The sequence below is a fragment of the Manis javanica genome, chromosome 4 (genome assembly GCF_040802235.1).
Source record: "Manis javanica isolate MJ-LG chromosome 4, MJ_LKY, whole genome shotgun sequence".
Classification (NCBI taxonomy): domain Eukaryota; kingdom Metazoa; phylum Chordata; class Mammalia; order Pholidota; family Manidae; genus Manis; species Manis javanica.
In genome coordinates, this window is record NC_133159.1 from 168323477 (window position 1) to 168341890 (window position 18414).

Consider the following 18414-nt stretch of genomic DNA (forward strand, 5'->3'; position numbering starts at 1 on the left):
TTTCTGCTTGAGCTGAGACACCCATCTTCTCCTGCCCTTGAGCATCAGTGCTTCTAGTTCTTAGGCCTTTGGACTTGGACCAGGGCTCATACTGTTGGGTCCCCTCATCCTCAGGCTTTCAGGTTTGAACAGAAACGACATCACTGGCTTCCCCGGGCCTTCAGCTTGCAGGGGGTGGATCGCAGGACTTTGCCGCCGGCATAATCATGGGAGTCAATATCTCATAATAAATCTCCTCCTATGTATCTCTATCTATCCTATTGGTTCTGTTTCTCTGAGAACCCTAATACAGGTTTCCTCCTGTGTAACACAGGGTTAATAATATCTGCCTTCCAGGCTGATTGTGAGGAGTACAGATAAATGGGAAAAGCTTATCCCTAGGCCCAGCTCAGGAAGTGCTCTATCAGTGGCACGCCTAGACTCATATTACCTTGGTTGGACTTTTTCTATATATGTCCTGTTGTCCTGGTGAGACTGAGCTACAAGGTGGACATTGTGCATGTTTTTCCTGGCACATAGTTGATGGTTGATCAATGTTTGAGGGTCATGAAGCCAGCTGCCTAGGAGCCAAAGGCTTGTAAAGACCCTATGACCCCCCCACTTGCCTCAACTTCTAGTAGATCCTGGTGCAATTTACCCAGTTATGGAGAACAGAGCCCTTTCCATCAGTATCTTTCAATAAATGAGACTTGGCCCTTTTGGCATCTCAGGCCAAGAGAAGCCCACGGGCAGACCCCTGGGCCACAGCGATGTTGAATTGATGGTGGGGGTTGATATCAGTTCTGCCATGTCTCTCCCATCCCAGACTTCATAGAAGGCACCCCTGGGTGTGTGAGTAAACCCAGCATTGGCTGATGCAAACCTGTGACGGCCTCAGGGTAGTGGCCTGGATGCTGTCATGTCATACTGTGGATTTGGCCCATCAGAATGTTAACACAGCTACCTCACATTGCATCAAACCCCCTATAAAACTTATTTTTTAAACAGGCACTGTACCTTCTTAGATAATTCTCAGTATTGACTCCTGGACAAAACTTTTATCTTCAGTTAACCTTTAAGTCCAGTTGAAAAATAAAGGCCTGCTTTCTCATAGGATGCTTAGGGCTTGGGGCTCTATTTGCAAATGGAAGAACTTGAGGTTTTAGGAATTTTATTTACATTAGATGTTTTCAACTTGAATGGCTCTTCCAGGCTCTGCTAACCCTCAAAGCTTTGTTTTGATCTTGGGTCTTGCGTCTAGGCTGCCTGGTGGAGTCCACCTGTTTGTGGTAGTAGAGTCACTTTAACTGTGGAACATAGCAGGGAGTGGGACATAATTCTGATGTAATTCATGCCTAGCCTTCCTAAAACCCTACTGGCCCCATAATTCATCCCAGATGAAACCTTCCTCGCAGCACAGTCTGCACTGGTGGCTCCTGGTCTGCAGGGTGTGGGTCTTGGGGGGTGGGAGAAGCTCCACTTTCTCCTCAGCCCACCACCCCCACCTCCCCGCTCTCATCCCTTCTCTGTCCCTTCCTCCATTTTTAAGGAAAATTAATTGAGGCATGTTTTACAGTTACATTATATCAGAGAGCTCACCCATTTCAAGCGCTCAGTGCAATGAGCTTTAATGAATTTCTCAAGTTGTGTGAACATTTTCATGAAACATCTTTAGAACACTTTTATCAATCCAAAAAAGTCCCCTGGAGCCTGTTTGCAGTCGCCCTCTGCCCCTAGGCCCAAACCCCAGCAACCACGGATCTTTCTGATCCTATAGTTTTTTTCGTTTTGTTCTGCCTTCTCTAGAAATTGAGTCTAAATAGAATCCTATGTATTCTAAATATGTGGTCTTCTGTGTCTGGCTTCTTTCACTCATCATGTTGTTGCATAAGTCAGTAGTTCAGTCTCTCCATCTTTGTTATTTTACCTATCTTTGTTTCTCTCTCATTCTCTCTCACACACATACACACACAGTTTTCTCACCAACTTTCTCTGCACGCCTCACTCTGGTTCTTGAGCCCTAAGATGTAATTAGGAGAGAAGTGTGGGATCCACACACCAAATGCATCCTAAGTGGGTACCTACAGGGGCAGCCATCCATCCAGCCTGTCACTGTCCAGGGGGGCCAGGATGTGTCATCCCTGGTGGTAGTGAGGGCAGGGACCAAGGAGATGTGGAGGTGGGATGGGGGCTGAGACATCCTCTCTCCTGTAAGTTTGAGGTCCTGAGCCTTTGGCCAAGGACACTGAAACGAGCACCAAACAAAGCTGGGTGAGTAAAGTCTGTTTACTGAATACGAGGCTCAATTCCACTCATGGTGGAGTAGGCCTGAACAGATGCCCTCAGCAGAGGGACACCAGGCCACCTGCTGGGGCTGCTGAGTCCCTTGGGGCTTCTGGGCTGAGGAGTAGCTGCAGGGCAGCCTGCAGGGGCCCAGCAAGCTCAGGCTGTGTGGCCTGGACTGTCTGGGTCTGGGCTGGTCACTGTTGCTGTCCGTTCGCCAGACTCCGAAAAGACAGTGGCAGAAAAGTGAAATGAGAACTGCAAACACATTGGTTTCAGTTTCATTACAGAGAAGGAAGGGAGGTGCATGGGGGCGTAGGAAAGGTGGCTGGGGACAGAGGTCTCTGCTGAGCTCCACGGCCAGCTCCCTTGCTAGAGGACCTGGCTGTTGCTTTGATAAGTGCTGCTTTCATTTCCATCTTCCACCTCGGAATCTAGAAGCAAGAAAATCTCAAGCTATAGAGCCATAGCAGACTGTGGGATCTGTCATGGGGTGGGGCCCCCCAGCGGCCAATGAAACATGCTGCAGTGCCTGGAACAGTGTGGGGAACAGAGACCACAGTCTGGGGAACCCCCAGACTGCCCCACTGGGCTTCCAGCCAGGCCAGGGCAGCTGGACTGTAAATCCCTCAAGAAAAGCATCTTAGTCATCTCCACATCCTCAAGCAGCTTGGCGCAGCAAACGTCTGCAGGCTTACTCGCTGGGAGGAGCCTTCGTCTCCTCTCAGGGTAGTGCCTCCACATAAACTCCCACTTCCTTAACTCAGCAGGGAAGGGGGGAATCGACTTAGGTTTTTAAGAAGTCTGTCAGAGATCAATGGCTGGAGGCAAAGGGTCCTGCAATGGGAGGGAAGTGGGCAAAGAGGCAGTGGAAAGCAAGAGGGTCTGAGTGGAGGAGGTAGAGTGAGGGATTCTTCTTTATTCTTGGGGAAAACTCCTGTTCTCAATATTTCTGTTCCCAATGGCTTGAGTGAGTGCTCCCTGACTTTTTGGAAATGTTTTCCGTCTGTTGAGAAGGGCAGGAAACAGGAGCAATTGGCATCCTCTCATCCCTACCTGGACCATCTCAGCCTCTACCTCCAACCCTAAGGAAGCCCCAGCCTGCCACCCCCACCCATTCCCTTACCTGGCCTGTTCTTTCCCCCAAAAGCCAGTTTCCTTGACTTGTGTGTACGGGGGTGGTGCTCTGGCCCAGCCTTTGGCCTAAAGGTCCTCACGCTTGCTCCTGTTGGCACCTGTTTGGATGGCTGGAGGGGGCATTACTCCCCTCCCTGGCCTTGGCCTTGGCTGTGGTGACAGTTGTTTGTGCCACTGGGAAGCAACTGTCAGGGGTCTGGCCACAGAACCATGTGACAGGTTGTCAGCTCTGGGCACACCCACCCAGGAACTCTCCCCAGCTGCCCTTACCTCAGTGCTCCTGTGGCATTTGTGTGTGGACTCAGGTCCCAAGTGCAGAGGAGCGGGGCCTCGGTGAGAAGGTTGGCATGGGTACCACAGAGCCATAAAGAGGCTGGCATCTCTCTGTGCCACCTGGTGGGTCCTGATGTTTCGCCCCTTTTCCTCCCTGTTTTCCTGAACTGAGCTAGGGTGGCAGGTCACAGCTGTGACTCAGTTCTTAAGGAGCCTCCAGCTAGGCTACTGGGGACCAGGGAAGAGTGTGGCCCAGGAGAGGGCGGGAGGCATGTGCATCTGCCTCTGCCGCCCTGGCTTTTGTCTTGAGTTGGCTCTGGCAGGAAGCCAGCCAAATGCTGTGTCTGACCAGCGTGCCCAGGATGCACCCTCTGTACAGGGCTGTCCTCTGCTTCGGCTGCGCCCGCGGGAGTCTGGGGTGTGTGTGGGCTATTTCCAGGGAAGAACCGGCAGTCCCCGCATGGGGGCTGCTGCAGGAGGGGGCGGCTTCTAGAGCTGGGCTCAGCTCCTGCAGTGAGATGGTCAGTGACGACCAGCGGGACCAGGAGCCTCAGCAACACCGAGGGCTGCAAAGCAGCATAGGGCACTGCAGGGAGAGCCCGCAGGGTCCCCCGGTGGAGATTCCTTTAGGAGCACCACCCAGAGGTGCTCTTCTGCCCGCCAGAGACGTCCGTCTCCCCTGCAGCACAGGCTGGGAGCCCAGGTGCCCCTTCTGCACCCCCAGGAAGGCCCCCGAGCTCCGGGGAAAGGCTCCCGGCGGCTCAGCGCCTCCCGGGCCAACCGGGCGCAGCGGCCAGCAGTGAGCACTAGGGGGCGCCCCTGCCCTGCCGAACCCACCCGGCCGCGCCCGGCCGCCGCAGGTTTCCCCGAACCCGGCAGAGCCCGGGCTCCTCGAGGGCGGGGAGGGCGCGGCGCCTAGCTCGGGGCCGCCGAGTCCTCCGGGCCCGGGCGGCCGACGTGCGGGGGCCCGGCGCCCGAGGTCGCCTCCTTCGCGCCCTTTCCGGAGAGGCGGCTCTCGCCAAAGGCCGCATTGGGACCTGCAGGCGGGCGCGGAGGCCTCTCCCCGAGACACAAAGGTCTTCCTAGACCTCCACGCTCCCCTCCCGCTCGCCCCCTTCCCGGCTGCGGAGCGGGGCAGCAGCTCCGGGGCGGCTCGGGCCACAAGGCCAGGGGTCGAGGGCGGCGCCCGGCTCCCCCGGGGCTTTGCGAGGGCGCGAGGGCAATGCTCAGCCTGACGCCGCCGTGGCGCCGGCACCCGGGCTGTGCGCTCCTTTTGTGAACCGAGAGAAGGGCCCTCCCCCGAGGCTCTGAAAATGGTCAGCCAGGGTTCCCAGGGCTGCGGGCCCGGAATGGTAAATTGGGTTCTCCGGAGTCGGAATCTGGGTCCCGCGCTGTGGAGCCCCTAGCTGGTTCGGCTTCTCCAGGAGGGTCCACTCGGGGTTCCCCAAAGCATCTCCGTGAGCGGCTGCGTCGGGATCACAAGGCGCCCATCGGCATCTCGGGGGGCTGGGAGGGGGGGGGCAGGAATCTGTATTTCTGGTAAGTTCCCCAGGTGGTTCTGATGGCAAAGCCCGTGTGGGAAGCACTGTTCTAAACCTTTTGGGGCAGGCGGCAGGCAGCTGTAAAATATCCACCCCGGAGTGCCTCTGGGGACGGAATTGGCACATGCGCTCAGTTCCCTGACCTGTTTATTCTCCCTGCTGATGGAAAAGTTCCCCCCAGTCTGCTGCAAGCCCTCCTACTTTAATTAAGCATATTTTCTTCAGTTGGGTTTTCTATGGGATAATGAGACAGTCTGAAGACAGCTCTCCTGCCTCCTTTGCGGAACGTTTCTCAGGAGACCTGTTTTCCCCTTCAGCCTCTGACCCACTTGATTGCGCAGAACGGTGAGAAAATCCAATAAATAAAGCCACTGGCTTGTGGGTGACTGTGGTTTCCCCCTGGTAATGGCTAAATGGCACCCTTCGGGGCGTAGAAGGGAACCCAAGAGGCTCCCCAGGACTGGATGCTGGAGAATCCCAGCAAAGGAAAAGGGGAAAGCCTGTCGCTAGGCATCCTACACCCGCCCAGCAAAACCATCTTCCCCTTCGTGGGCCCTTTTCCTTGCTCACAGGATGAATTAAAATTGTTATCTGCTCAGCCTCCAGCAGACTTGGACTCGCCTTCCTGATTGCTGCCGCTAGAGTTTCCCAAGCTTTGTGGGGTTATTTTTGCCTTCGGGTGGTGGTCATTACTTCCTTCCACAGCATTAGGTTCAGCAGAGGGACAGAAAAAGAGTAAATGAGCAAACACTCTCAAAATGGCAGAACTGACCCCCAAACCTACTTTCATTTTCCTCCGGTCTGGGCTGTGGGCAGTTTCTTGACAACTATGAGAAAGAAGACAATGAAAAATGAATTGTTTTTCCAAAGTACTTGTGAACAGATGTATATAGTTCCCTGGCCTCGGGAATGTTCTGGGAATCCCTTGCCTCACCTTAAAGGGGCAGAGAAAACGGGCAAGGTGATGTGGGTTGATGTGCCCTGCCAGGGCTTACTTAGCCTTGCCCCGAGGACAGCCGCAGTGAAAGCCCGGGTCACCTTTGCTGCTTGGAGGCGTCTACATTCGGCAGTGTAAACAGACTTGCTTCCTTTCAGCAACTGATCTGAACAGCAGAATCCCATTCTGATGGTCCGAACCACATCGGCAGGCCGGCCGGGGGTGAAGGCCGGGCTAATTGGCCACTTGCCTCACCACTGGCTTGTAAACAATCAGTTGTATTCTCTGCCTGGCAGGAAGCAGCAGGCCCATCAAGGCTCTGGGCTCCCTCTTTGTTCTGACTTTATGGCATTTTATGCCACAATGAGAAACAGTGTGTGCTCCGTGGGAGCCCATTGTGCCAGGCTGTAAGGATGCTGCTCTGGTACTGAAGGGCTGGGGCTCTTCCCCCAGAGAAGAAGGGCTCTGTAACAGGATAAACAAGGGGTGCCAGACACTGTTACTGGGGCAACAGCCTGGCCTGTGTGGAGACAGCTGTGGCCCCCGGGTCCCTCTCACCAGCCGGCCAGGGGGAGGGCCGGGAAGGATGGAGTCCCTCCTGGAGAAGCAGTACCATGGAGACCTGGCAAATCATGCTTCAGGAATGCTACCTGTGGCCTCAGCCTCTGTTTGCTCCAGGCTGTGGAGACGACCTCATCCCAACCTGCTTCTAGACTCCACACCTGGTGACTGCATCTACGTAAAGCAACTCTCACAGTCCATCGGGAACACCGCCTTGGTGAGTAGAGACGTTTTCCCACCTGTGGGCCAGCCACGCCTGGACGTTGAATATTAGGGGTAGATTGGGCCCTTTGATACCAGTTTGGGGTTTTGTAAAAATGGTGTGAACGGGGAGGGCCTGGAGAAAGACCACCCAGCTTCACACACGAATGGTCAGTGGGATTTCAGAGTTACTCCAAGTCCCTTCATGCCTCCCAGGCCAGCCACTCCTTGCCAGGTTCATATATGTGAATGTTTTCCTGCAGTTAAAGTGTTAATTCTGCACACCTAGAGCTGAAGGCAAAGGTGGGAACTCACTCTGGGACAGCAAGAGCTTGTGAAGATCCATGGAAGGCCTGGGGGCCCTTCTGGCCTCTGCCTTTTAGAATGTAGACAGATATTTTTTGTTTTACTTAGTGTAGTGAGTTAAGTACTGCAGGAGTATGGGGAGTGCCCGGGCAGGCGGCAAGAGGCACTTGGTGCAGGTACATTTCACTGGGGGAATGGAGAGCATGGTACAGACAAAACCTGTGGCTTGCAAGAAGCCCAGAAACGTACAGCCCTCAACAGTTGAGTGCCCAGATGGGTGCTGAAAGGGAAAGAGGGGAGGGAAGGCAAGTCCATTCAGCTTCGCCATCCAGGACAGCACTGTGTCCATCAGATTAAAGGGTGAGCCTAGTGGGATCAAGTGAAGCTGTGGGCTTGTGTGTTCTCTGGAGATGCTCTTCCATCAGCATCTGAAGTGAGAAAGGGCCAGTGTCCTGCTTGGCACTTGCAGAGAATAGCAATCAATGCTTCCTTCAGCCTGTGCCTCACTCTGTGCCCCCCTAAATCCTTCCTTTCCATCTGCAGTGCTCCCCACATGAGCCCCCTTACCATTTCCCATTGCAACAGCTGCTCAGCTGATTTCTCCCCTCTCCAGTTCACCCTCCATGTGGCTGCTCCTGTTAATTCTCAAAACTGCAAACCTCCTGGCCTGCCAGGCCCAGGCTTGACGCCCTTCGGTGGGCACACAGACCTTTCACATCCTGCTCCCTGCCTGTACCTCCAGGCTCACTTCCTGCCAGCTCCAGCCACTTGACTTTCCCAAACACATGAGTCTTCATTTCTCTGAGCCTTTGTGTTTCTTTTTGTGTGGAATGCCCTTTCCCTCTCCGCCATCCTTGTCCATCTGCTAAACTCTACAAGACTGACTTCAAACCTCACCTCCTCAGCTGATGAGTTGATAAAACAAACAATAATGGAAGCAGTGGGAGTTCAACATGATTGGATTGAAGGCAAGCCTTTTGAAACATTGGCTGTGCCCCTGAAGCCCTGGAGAGTCTGTTATGGAGAAGGAGTGGAAGGACAGACAGGAATGGTGGCTCCTCATGTCCTCTAACTGCTCTGTATTCTTCCACATCTGGCTCGATCTTCTATCATAACACAGAGCACATTTTTTGATGCTCTTGGTTACATCAAAGATGTAACCTGATTTAGTCTGAGTCCAACATAGGCAAGAACTATCTTAGTCATATTTGTATTCCCAGAATTTAGAACCTGGCACATAGTACGCACACAGAAAATCTTTGAATTAATAAATATACCTTGAACTAGGGAGTGTTCCTTTGCTTAGAATACCTTTCCCTCCACGAATCTGTACTCAGTTTCTCCAAAATGTAAGTCAAGATTCATATCCTGGAAGAAGTGGGTTTTGTCTCATTAGTTCATTGAGCATCAAAGGTTATTGTGCACTTGCTATGTGCCAGGCATTTTCTAGGCCCTGGAGGACTGTGGGGTACAAGAGAGGTAAGGGTTCCATGCCCAAGTTGCCAGTGAGCCCCCCTCCAAGCCCCCAGCAGACCACATCCTTCTTTGGCAGTCATTTGGCACTTTTGTCATCACTCAGTGTTCCTGGCATCCCTAGTGCCTGGGACATGGTCAGCAGTCAAATGTGATTCACTGTGTGCCCAGCATCTTGATAGACAGGTATAGAAGGCTCAGCTTTGCCTTCATGTAGTTCACAACCTCACTGGGAGACAAATTGTTTGTTTATGGTATTGCTGGAAACCCCAGGAAGCCCCAGCCAGTGAAGATCTTGTGTTGCCAATTTAACAACCTCTGGGAATTACTGGGCCCACTGGTGCTCTTGAAAGTGCTACTTTCCAATTATTTCCTGGTTTTATAAATAGGTGTGGCTCATTTTCCAAGTTGATCATAAGCTCCTCAAAGAAAGGGATGTTATGGCATCCTGTCTGGCATCAGCTGCTTTTTCTGATCCCCATCTCAGCACCTGATACAGTTCAGGGCATGAATGAATGAATAAATAAATGAACACCACCAGTGACAGGCATTCACCCCTGGCTGTCTGTTTTATTGAGACACAACCAAGAAACCCGACATGAATGGGTTTTCCAGTCTTGGTAGGTAAAGGAGGGGAAGGAGGGTTTCTCTCCCAACAGAATGCCTCTCTTTTGCTAAATGTTACCCTCAGATTTTGAGTATTTTCTACAAAAAGTACGGCGACTCAAATCCAGAAGGGTGTGAGTTTGACAATAGGCATTTCTTTTCCTCCTTTCCTCTTGGGTACCTCTTAACTGGTTATTTGTACTGGTCAATGCTCTGTGGTTTCAGCGGGTGAGATCTATGTCAGGGCTTCTCAAATTGAATGTAAGCTTGCGGTAAGAGAGGAGTATTGCCCTGTCCTTTCTGCTCCCTTCTGGTGCCCCTTGCTCCTTCTCTAGGACAGTTTTACCAGACAGTTCTTCAGAGTCAAAGCTGGAGAGCCTTGGTTTCCATCCAGTGGGTCGTACTGTTTGAAGTCTTCTCATGTTTGCTTTGCAGTCCTGGAGGCTAACGTCGCTCGCACTAGCCTGCTGATGTTGCGGCCCTCTGTAACCTATGTCAAACCCTGGGTGATTTGAAGTTCAACGTGCAATAAAAAGTTCGTTAAAAAGATGTGGAATCATGAAAATGAGGTTACAGAAATATTAACAAAGGATCATTTCCTGCTTCCTGTACTTTCTTCTTTCTTTCTCTTTTAAAAAAATGTATTTCTTGGAGGAATTTATGTCACCATTAAAACTACGGAAGAGTTAAAGGAAGGACAGGCCTGGGTCAAAAGGAGGGTGAGATTCCTGTGCAGATATCTTGGCAAAGACCCAACCCTTTTTCTTAATTGAGAGCTTAGGGTCTGAGGGAAGAATTTAAGCAGGAAAAAAATAGGGATAAATTCAGAATTCTTATGTCTAAAGGTCTGAACCCAGCATTTTAAACAGTGATGGCTCCAAATGGATCGTGACAGCCTTCAGTCGTGCACGGTCGACAGCAGTGTGATGAACACTTGGGATCACTGGGTTCTGACCTCCAGGCAGTGGCTGGTGCCAGAAGATGCCTCTTGTCTGCCTGAGGTCGAAGACGAGAGAGACTCAGAGAAGAGAGAGAGAAAAAGGGAGGTACGCGGGACAGGGTGGTGAAGCGTCACCTAAGCTGCCGTGGCACCACTGGTAGTTGTCCATTGCTGCACTGGCTTGCTCTCCAGTGATGACCTTCTGACATGAACAGAGGTCAAGTTTCAAGCCTCGAGGCGTGTTCTGGGAATCCAAAACACTAAAACTGTGTCAGCCCTTGTCATGACCTTAAGGTGAGGAAGTTCCTCTGTCAGGCCACACGGAGGCATTTAACCAAGAGAGAAGTCTGTTGGGGTGCAGAGTTTTGACTGACTCAGTGATGACCAAGTGGACGTGGACGCTTCAGAGGCAGGCCTGTCCACCTCCCACATTTTGGTTGACTTTGCTAAGTCCACATGAGGCTCCAGCGAGTCGTAGGTCTGGGCTTCTCCCTCCACACCACAAAGCCCCTTAGAAGGCACCTGGTCCTCTTCAAGGAAGAGGAGCCACACATCATTCCTGGTAAATACACTGTCACTTCTCTAAAGACAGATGGGACACCATCAGCACACACATACACACTGCGCATGCACTCAAACTGGGATCCAAAGCAAAAGCAAAACCGACAGCTCTCCTATGGGGGAAGGTCCCTGGTTTCACAGCCCCCATGCTTGGGCAGTGGGCAAGCCTACACAAAACCACCCCCAGCCCTGGTAGCTTTGAAGGCCTGCCTGTATTTTGGGGGCCAAATGTCCTCTTATGTAACCATTACTGTCCATTTAATTACTACTCATGTTTCATAGTAAGCAATTATGTGAGTATCACTAGTTTTCAGCCAGAAGGCTACTGTGCATACACTTAGCAGCCACTAGATCTTAGTCCTAATGATAACAGTGCCATGTCCCACCAAGTGACTGTGAGAACCTCAGCAGACTGCACGTCTAATAAACAGCACTGCAGGACTTGGGGGATGGCTGCAGGACAGTCCAGGTCAGAGCCAGACTTACCCTCTCTCTTGCAGCCCGGTTGTAGTTGAGTCTCAAGAGTTCTGCAAACCTCTGTTCATAGAGGTGAGGCAGCAGCACCAGGTACAAGTCCGAATTCATCAGCTCATTTTGTGCCTAAATATGGAAGAGAAAGCTCTTACTTTTCATCTAAAAGTATTCATGATTTAAATAATGGGGTGGAGGGTATCAAGGCCATGGAACAAGAAATGGAACAAGAGCCCGAGCCCCCAGGCAATGCCTACCCTTGGGAACAAAGAACAGAGCAGGAAGGGATCCAGGGTGGGGGCTGGGCAGCCTTCCTGGAGGATGCTCTGAAAAACCCCTGGGCTGCAGGCTCAGTCCCATGCCCTGAGCATTTCTTGAGCAGTTATGTGTCAGAGCCTTGAGCTGGGTGCTGGAGGGAGCTCAGGGCAAAAGGTCGTAGCTCTCTACTGGGACCCCATCATCTGATGCAGAAGCGCCTCATTCATGAGCAGCTCCAACACGAGCTGGTGTGTCAAGTGCTATGCTGGAGGTGCAAAGGGGGAAGAAAGAGACTGATTGAGTGTACGTGGGGGAAGACTTCTTGGAGGTCCTTCCAGGATGGCAGGGACTTTGAGGGTGGCTAGGGCCTTTCAGGCAGAGGCAGGGAATGCCAGTGAAGGCAAAAGAGCAGAGAGAACATCTGTTGGGCGAAATTCCCTACTCAGTGGTGTGGCTGAAATATAAGGGGAATGTTTGCTTTGGACTTTAGAAAAAACTTTGGCTTAGACTGGGGAGACAGTGAGGTGGGACCACAGGATGGCGGAGCTTGGACGTCATGCTGCTTGGATGTGTGAAGCTATGGGCCTCTGAGCAAAGGAGTGCTGGGTGTCTTAGAAAGGCAAATTTTTCTGCAGGAGAGTCTGGGACACAGATGCCACCAGCTGTGGAGCAGGGGAGGGGCACTTTATTTTCCTAGATCCCTTGTTTACCCAGAGAAAGGGCCCAGGCCTTACTCGCATTGTTTCTCCCTTACAATTGGGCTTAGTGATGGCCTCACATAGGCTCCATCTGGATGCTCTGGCACCATGTTACCCCCAGGGAGCTTGGACCCTGCAGGGTCGCCGATGGCCCTGCCAACCTCAGGGCATTTGCTCAGGCTCTTGTGTGGTCTGTGGGCCTGCTTTTGTGCCACTGCTTTGAATACTCCTGTCTTTCTACCAGACTGTGCCCACGACATCCTTTACAGCTGTCTCAGAGTCCCCTCAGAAGCCTTCCTGGAGGACCTGATTTGTTCCAATCAATCCTTTGCTCCCCGACTCCTAGGTCTTTATTTTGTACTTGTTGTGTTTTGCACTTGTTAATGTTTTTACCTTTTCTTGGTGGGTGGACTGTGTTTTGTTTTTCTGCTGGTGCTTATAACACAGGTACACAGGGAGGGTCTGGTGGTCTGGCTGACCACGGCACCTCTGTTCCCGGCTGTCTGGTGGTCCGTGCTGTGGACCCTTCCCAGATCTTTAGTAAACTGGCCGTGTTAGTCATGACCCCTCCCTGTCTGCCACTTTATTTCCCCATCTGTCCTCCTGTCAAATCCCCACGGGTCGGGGGATCATGACTGTGCTCAGGAAGCTTCAGGGCATCTAAAAATGCCAGCCAAGGCATCCTTCACTTCACCCTTGAGAAAGGTCAGAACTGTGGCCACTTTCCCAGGATGGCCAAAGCTCAGACCTGACACAGTGGCCACCTCAGCACTGCCTCCTTCCGCAGCAGCCCAAGGCACTTGTTCCCTTTTGAGGGCAGCTCAGGAAGCTGGCGCAGAACACACTTCTTCCAGGGTGAAATAGCTGCCAGAAGAGGTGCCCAAGCTGAGCAAGGATGGATGTGCTCTTCCTCCTGAATGGGGACCACCTCCGGAACTTGCTGACCACAGGCCCCAAGGTCACTGCTGCAGGCCCTTCCGCCATCCTACAGAACTCTCTTTAAGGGCTCAAGGCAACTCTCCTTACCAGTTAGCCTCCTATTTTTAGCCTTTGGTCATGTTTTCTGTGCTCTTCTGACCTTGGCTGAGAGTGGGCAGAGAGGAAATTGCTTGTTTTTACTTTTTTCTGTTTTAATTACCTCCTCCCACCTTGCCCATGAATGGGTGCTCCCTTTATGGTCTGTCTCGCAAGTCACTGCCTCTGGGAAGCCTTCCTAACCTACTACACCACCCAGCCTCGTCCCTTGTTTGCTTTCTTTGGCCGCCGCCTGCAAGCTGCCGGTGGTTTTATCTCCAGCCCTCTCTTTGCCAGTCCTCCTTTATGCTCATAGACACTCCAATGCATAATGGAAAACCAATCAGCTAGAAAATGGCTTGGAACTATCAGGTTTGTCAAAGCATTTGGGGAAATTATTTACTTTTTATGACTCAATAAGGCCTGAGGCATGCAGATGGGAAAATATCCACTAATGTTTTCTGCAGATAATTTGAAAAGTCACTTCTAGTAGATTGTGTCTTTTCTCTGGTTTGTGGGAGGGGACCTGTCACACGGCGCCATAAATCTCCTTGGCTGGGCTCCTTTATGTGCCCTTTGCAGAACTTGTGATGCTTGACAAAGGGGCTGGGCCAGCCAATCAGAGCAGGTGTTTCAGTCATCTTTTATGCTCCGAGCCACAAGTGGGAGGGATTTGTTATCAGAGAGAGTTCCATGGTGTTTGTGCAGCCAGGGCAAAATGAACTGGGTTTTGGAGCGGTATTTATTGGAGCTACTCCTGACTGCCCCTCCCCTGACCCAATCAAATTACACTTTGCCGCCCTTGGGCAGTGAAGGGAGAGGAGGGGCGGAGTGGGGGGGCTTGGAAAAGGGGAGGTATGTGAAACAGTGGACGAGAGCTCTGGGGCAGTCAGCCCGTCGGCCCAGTGTGTTTCTTTCTTTTCTCCTGCTCCCCCTTCATTCTGTTAATACTCATTTCAGCCAAGAGATTTGCTGCCTATGGAAATGCTCAATATAATCCACTCAAAGAAGCAGACAGCCTGCCTGAACTTCTATCAAGTCTTCAAATATGTTCAAGAGATGCTCCCAGGTGTGAGGGTGATTAGGGGACTGCATGTGTCCAAGGACATCTGTCCGCGGCAGAGATGGAGCGAGGCCATGCCTGCGCTTCAGAGCAACGGCAGCCAGAGGCCCGCTGAGCGCCTCCTGTTGCTGCCGAGCTATGATGGCAGAGCACCTCTCTGTCACACAGTGGGTGCAGGTCCCCAGAATGGGCAGCCTGGGGCACTGTCAAGCACTAAGACTTTGAGCCAAGAGTTTTAACTGGGCATTGCCAAAGTGACTCTTTTTATAAAAGGGTAGACTTACCCTCTCTTCTGCCTGTTTTTCAAAGGCATTAAGGCAAAATGAGCTAATACAAGTAGACACAGTATTTTGCAAAACAAAATCATCCTACATGAGGCAAGGATTAAGGATAGGATTCAGAGCAAGGACCACATGTGTCTTGTCTGCCCCTGTGCTCCTGTGCCTAGCCCAGTATATGGTGTGTGCTCCATAAACATGTGTACAGATGAAAGAATGAGAAAAAAGTGTACAATTTTGGACCAGACAGTGGCCCATTCAGCCATGACTTTTGACTCTAGTGTCTCCAACTTGAACATGAATAATGAACTTTTAAAACACAGTTGCCGGCTCTCTCCTCCCCACCAGGTTCTGATTCAGTGGGCCTGGGGTAGGACCCAAGAGTGTGCGTTTCTGACAAATTCCTGGGCAATGCTGATACTACCTGTCAGGACCACCCATCTTTGAGAACCACTACTGTGAACTAAGGATCAGCAGGTAGCCATAGGCTGAATCTGACCTTTGGATGTGCTCTGGCTGGAAGGAAGGACAGCATAAACTTCCTCAGCTGGAGAGAGTATTCTCCATTTGCCACAGTTGCCACCACTCCCTATTTGTGACTATTGGAAGATTCTGTCCATGTTAGCTGCCTGGCCTCTATGGTATGTGCAATCTGTGATTTAAACTTTTCTTAAACCTGTTTTCTCCTGGCCCTTTTTGGAGCCTGGAATGTTGCTACCTAGGAGTTCTTTCTTCCACTCAAAAACCAAGTGCCCCAACCAGAATCCAGTAGAGTCCTACTTCCCAGTTCAAGAGCGCACATGCAGGAGGAGGTGTGCAGTTGCTGATGGGCAGAGGCTGCCGCAGGCCTGTTGGGCTTGATTTTCAGGCATCCTTGAATAAGGAGGAAAGGAGGCCCTACAGGCCTATGACTGGGCTGCCAGGTATCAGCAGCCCCTGGGTGCTTAGTCCTGGTCCTGGGGCCCCAAAGCTGCTTTAGCTTCATGGGACCACTCTCTAGACAGTCCTCAGAACTTTCTAATCTAGCCACTGGAAGCCTAGTAACCAGACTTGACCCTATGGGAACCACCTAATGTCTCAGAGGGATAATCATATTTCAGTGCCCTGTTAGGCCCATAGCATTCACCCTGCCCCTACTCATCTGCGTTGAACCAAACCAGGAAACATACTCAGACATAAGCCTCTCCACACCCTCAGAGACCACTGCCAGTGCTGACTGCGCCCTTAATGGGCACCCCGCCATCTGCATGCAGATCCCAAGTGCGGTCTGTCTCTGATATCTTAGACTTTGCCCTCAAAGGCACATGGATAGAGGGTTTGCCCCTTTTTTTCCTTCCTGGTCTTAAATGTCTCTCCTGCAGGGAGGTCATCTCAGTGGGTCAGACCCTCAGTTCCCACAGCGGCCTGCACACCCTAGTTCCGATCCTCCCATGCCAGGGTGACCACTCGCTGTGGTTTTCTGCATCAGAGCCGTGACTGCGTTGGTCTTGGGCACCACGGCATCTCCAGCTGAGGAGGCACAGACATGCATCCAAATGGGTTCTAAAAGTCAAACTCTTCTGTGTGTTTTGCCACACTTGAAACAAATGGATAGCCTGAGCCCATCCCAGATCATTTCAATTGGAATCTCTGAGGGCTGGGCCCAAGCATCAGTAATTTAATAGGAAAAAAAAAAAAAGACATGCAGCTGAATGTTCATTTTGGTTATGGGAGATTTTTGTATCTTCATGATTTTTATAATTAAGGAAAAGCAAAAATAAATCTGAATGGGAAAAATGAATGAGTTGATAAATTAGTGGCTTTACTAGCTAGTTAGTAAAGGTCAAGGGAGAGCCAGACTGAGCTGAAGCCAGTTCTAGGCTTTTTCTGGTGTTGCCCCTTTCTTTGTACATGTCTGTATTTGGTACCAGCTACCCTGCTTCTCGGGAAGGGACCTGTTGGAAGAGCACTGCAGGTTGGCCAAGAGCACCCAGAGCCACCAAGGTTTAGGAGGCAGGGGTAGGGCCTGGCCCGCAGAAGTGCAGGTGCACACATCAGCTCCAGGGCCAGGCCGAGGGGCCTCCCAGGTGGGGACCCACTGAGGTTGTATTGCATTCTTGATATCTTGATCCATGGAGAGTTTCTGAACTTAGTCTAAGTCCCTTATAACTAGTGACTCAAGTTAACTCAGACTGTTAGCAAACAGACACCATTAAATTCACAACGGGCCATCAGAGCAGTCAGAACTGCTGTAAAAGTGTGAGCCCTCAGCTGCTTTCCATCAGCAGATAAATATTGCACATGGTTCTTGGGACCTTTGTGTTTCTGGGGTGGGTCTGTCAATCTGGTTTCTACCTGTGATTATAATGAAGGGTATTTTCAAAAGCTTTGATGACCTGTCAAGTTCTCACTGAAGCTAATTTAAACTTGTTTCTGCCTCCATGTAGAGTGATTACGGTGCTGGATATTTTCCGTTTTCCCCTCCAGATCCACTTTCCATCCTGCTCTGTGGCCTAAAGGCTGATCTCAATGAATTGCATTAACTAGACCCCCTTGTCCTCCGGCTTTCCATTAGGATTGGCCAGTGGGAGGCCCTGGCAGGAAACCAGAGGGTGGTTAGGAGGGAGAGGCTGGGGTAATCATGCCCCTTGTTCCCTCTCTGCTGGGCAGGGGTGTGGTGATGGCTGCTTTCGTCTACTGACGATCACAGGCTATTGGCGACTCTCGCCTGTGACTGTCACTCTCCTGACCCTGGTAACTACTGCCTGCTCTCCTTGTTGCTTCAGGTCTGGGAGAGTTCACATTGCCAGTCCCAGGACGCTTCATTGCTCCTTGTTGCTTTCTTTAACTGCCCACAGTTTTGCCCTTCATTGACCTCTCATCACTCACCCTTTGAGTGTGCCACCATCTCTTTCCTTGCTGACACAATTGCTTTCACAGTTCTTCTCACAATGTGTTTGTAGCTGGTTCTTCAGCTGGTCTGATGCAGTGAGGCCCAGGACGTGACCCCTGTGAGGGCTGGTTGGCTTTGTTCAGCGATGGTCGTCAGGCCTGGACCTGGTGCGCTTAGCTTTCTCCACTGAGTCCACAGGGGTTGGGCATCTCTGGGGCTGTAAGATGGGGTTCTCATCATGTGATCACCTTCCCTTGTAGGGTTAACTAACTTTCACAGTTTTTGAATTGCAGTCCAAATGCCCCAGAAGAGTTAATTTGCTAGGTGTTAGAAAGCATGCAGTAGATGCTTACTACATGTTTATTAATCTCAAATAAAACAGTTTCTTATTACCCCCAGAGTTTCTTGATACATAAATTAGGGATCATTTCCTCCAAGACCCTCTCTGCTCAGGCACTGTGTGAGGTGATGTGCTTAGGTCTTTTCCTATAGACGATGCTGTGAAGTCGGAATTATAATCTCCAGCTTGCTGCAGATGAGAGAACTGTGATCCGGAAAGTTTGTGTAGTTTCCCCACAGTCACATGGCAACTCTGGGAAAGGGAATGGGATTTAGGTTCACATCTTAGCCGAAGCTGGTGTGATTTTCGGTGGGGTGGGCTGCCTCTGGCTATGAGTGCAAACATTTTAGTACAACTGGAAAAATGTGCTCTCAGTGAGTCAGTTTTGCAAACACCAGTATTTGGTGGCAGCAGAAGCTTTGCAGAGGGACAACACGTGGAAATGCTTGGGACCAACGGGGGTCTTTCCTGGATGAGGCATTCCCCTGTGCTGCATGGTGCTGTGATGTCTGCAGCCCGTTCTGGTGATATTCTGGGTAAACTGGCCTCATCTGGATATGTCCTCCAGAAGTCTGACGGGCTCTGTTTCTTGGAACAATCTATCCTTTGAGGTGACCACATG

General features: G+C 51.3%; 1 protein-coding gene across 1 annotated transcript in view; it reads right to left on the reverse strand.

Moving 5' to 3' along the window:
* Positions 1-1610: 1610 nt before the first annotated feature.
* Positions 1611-18414, reverse strand: part of MARCHF10 (membrane associated ring-CH-type finger 10) — an 82649-nt gene continuing 65845 nt past the window's right edge. The window contains 3 exon segments of the mRNA XM_073235741.1: positions 1611-2696; positions 5998-6040; positions 11285-11398. Coding sequence (XP_073091842.1) covers positions 2635-2696; positions 5998-6040; positions 11285-11398 — 219 coding nt within the window. The 3' untranslated portion in view covers positions 1611-2634.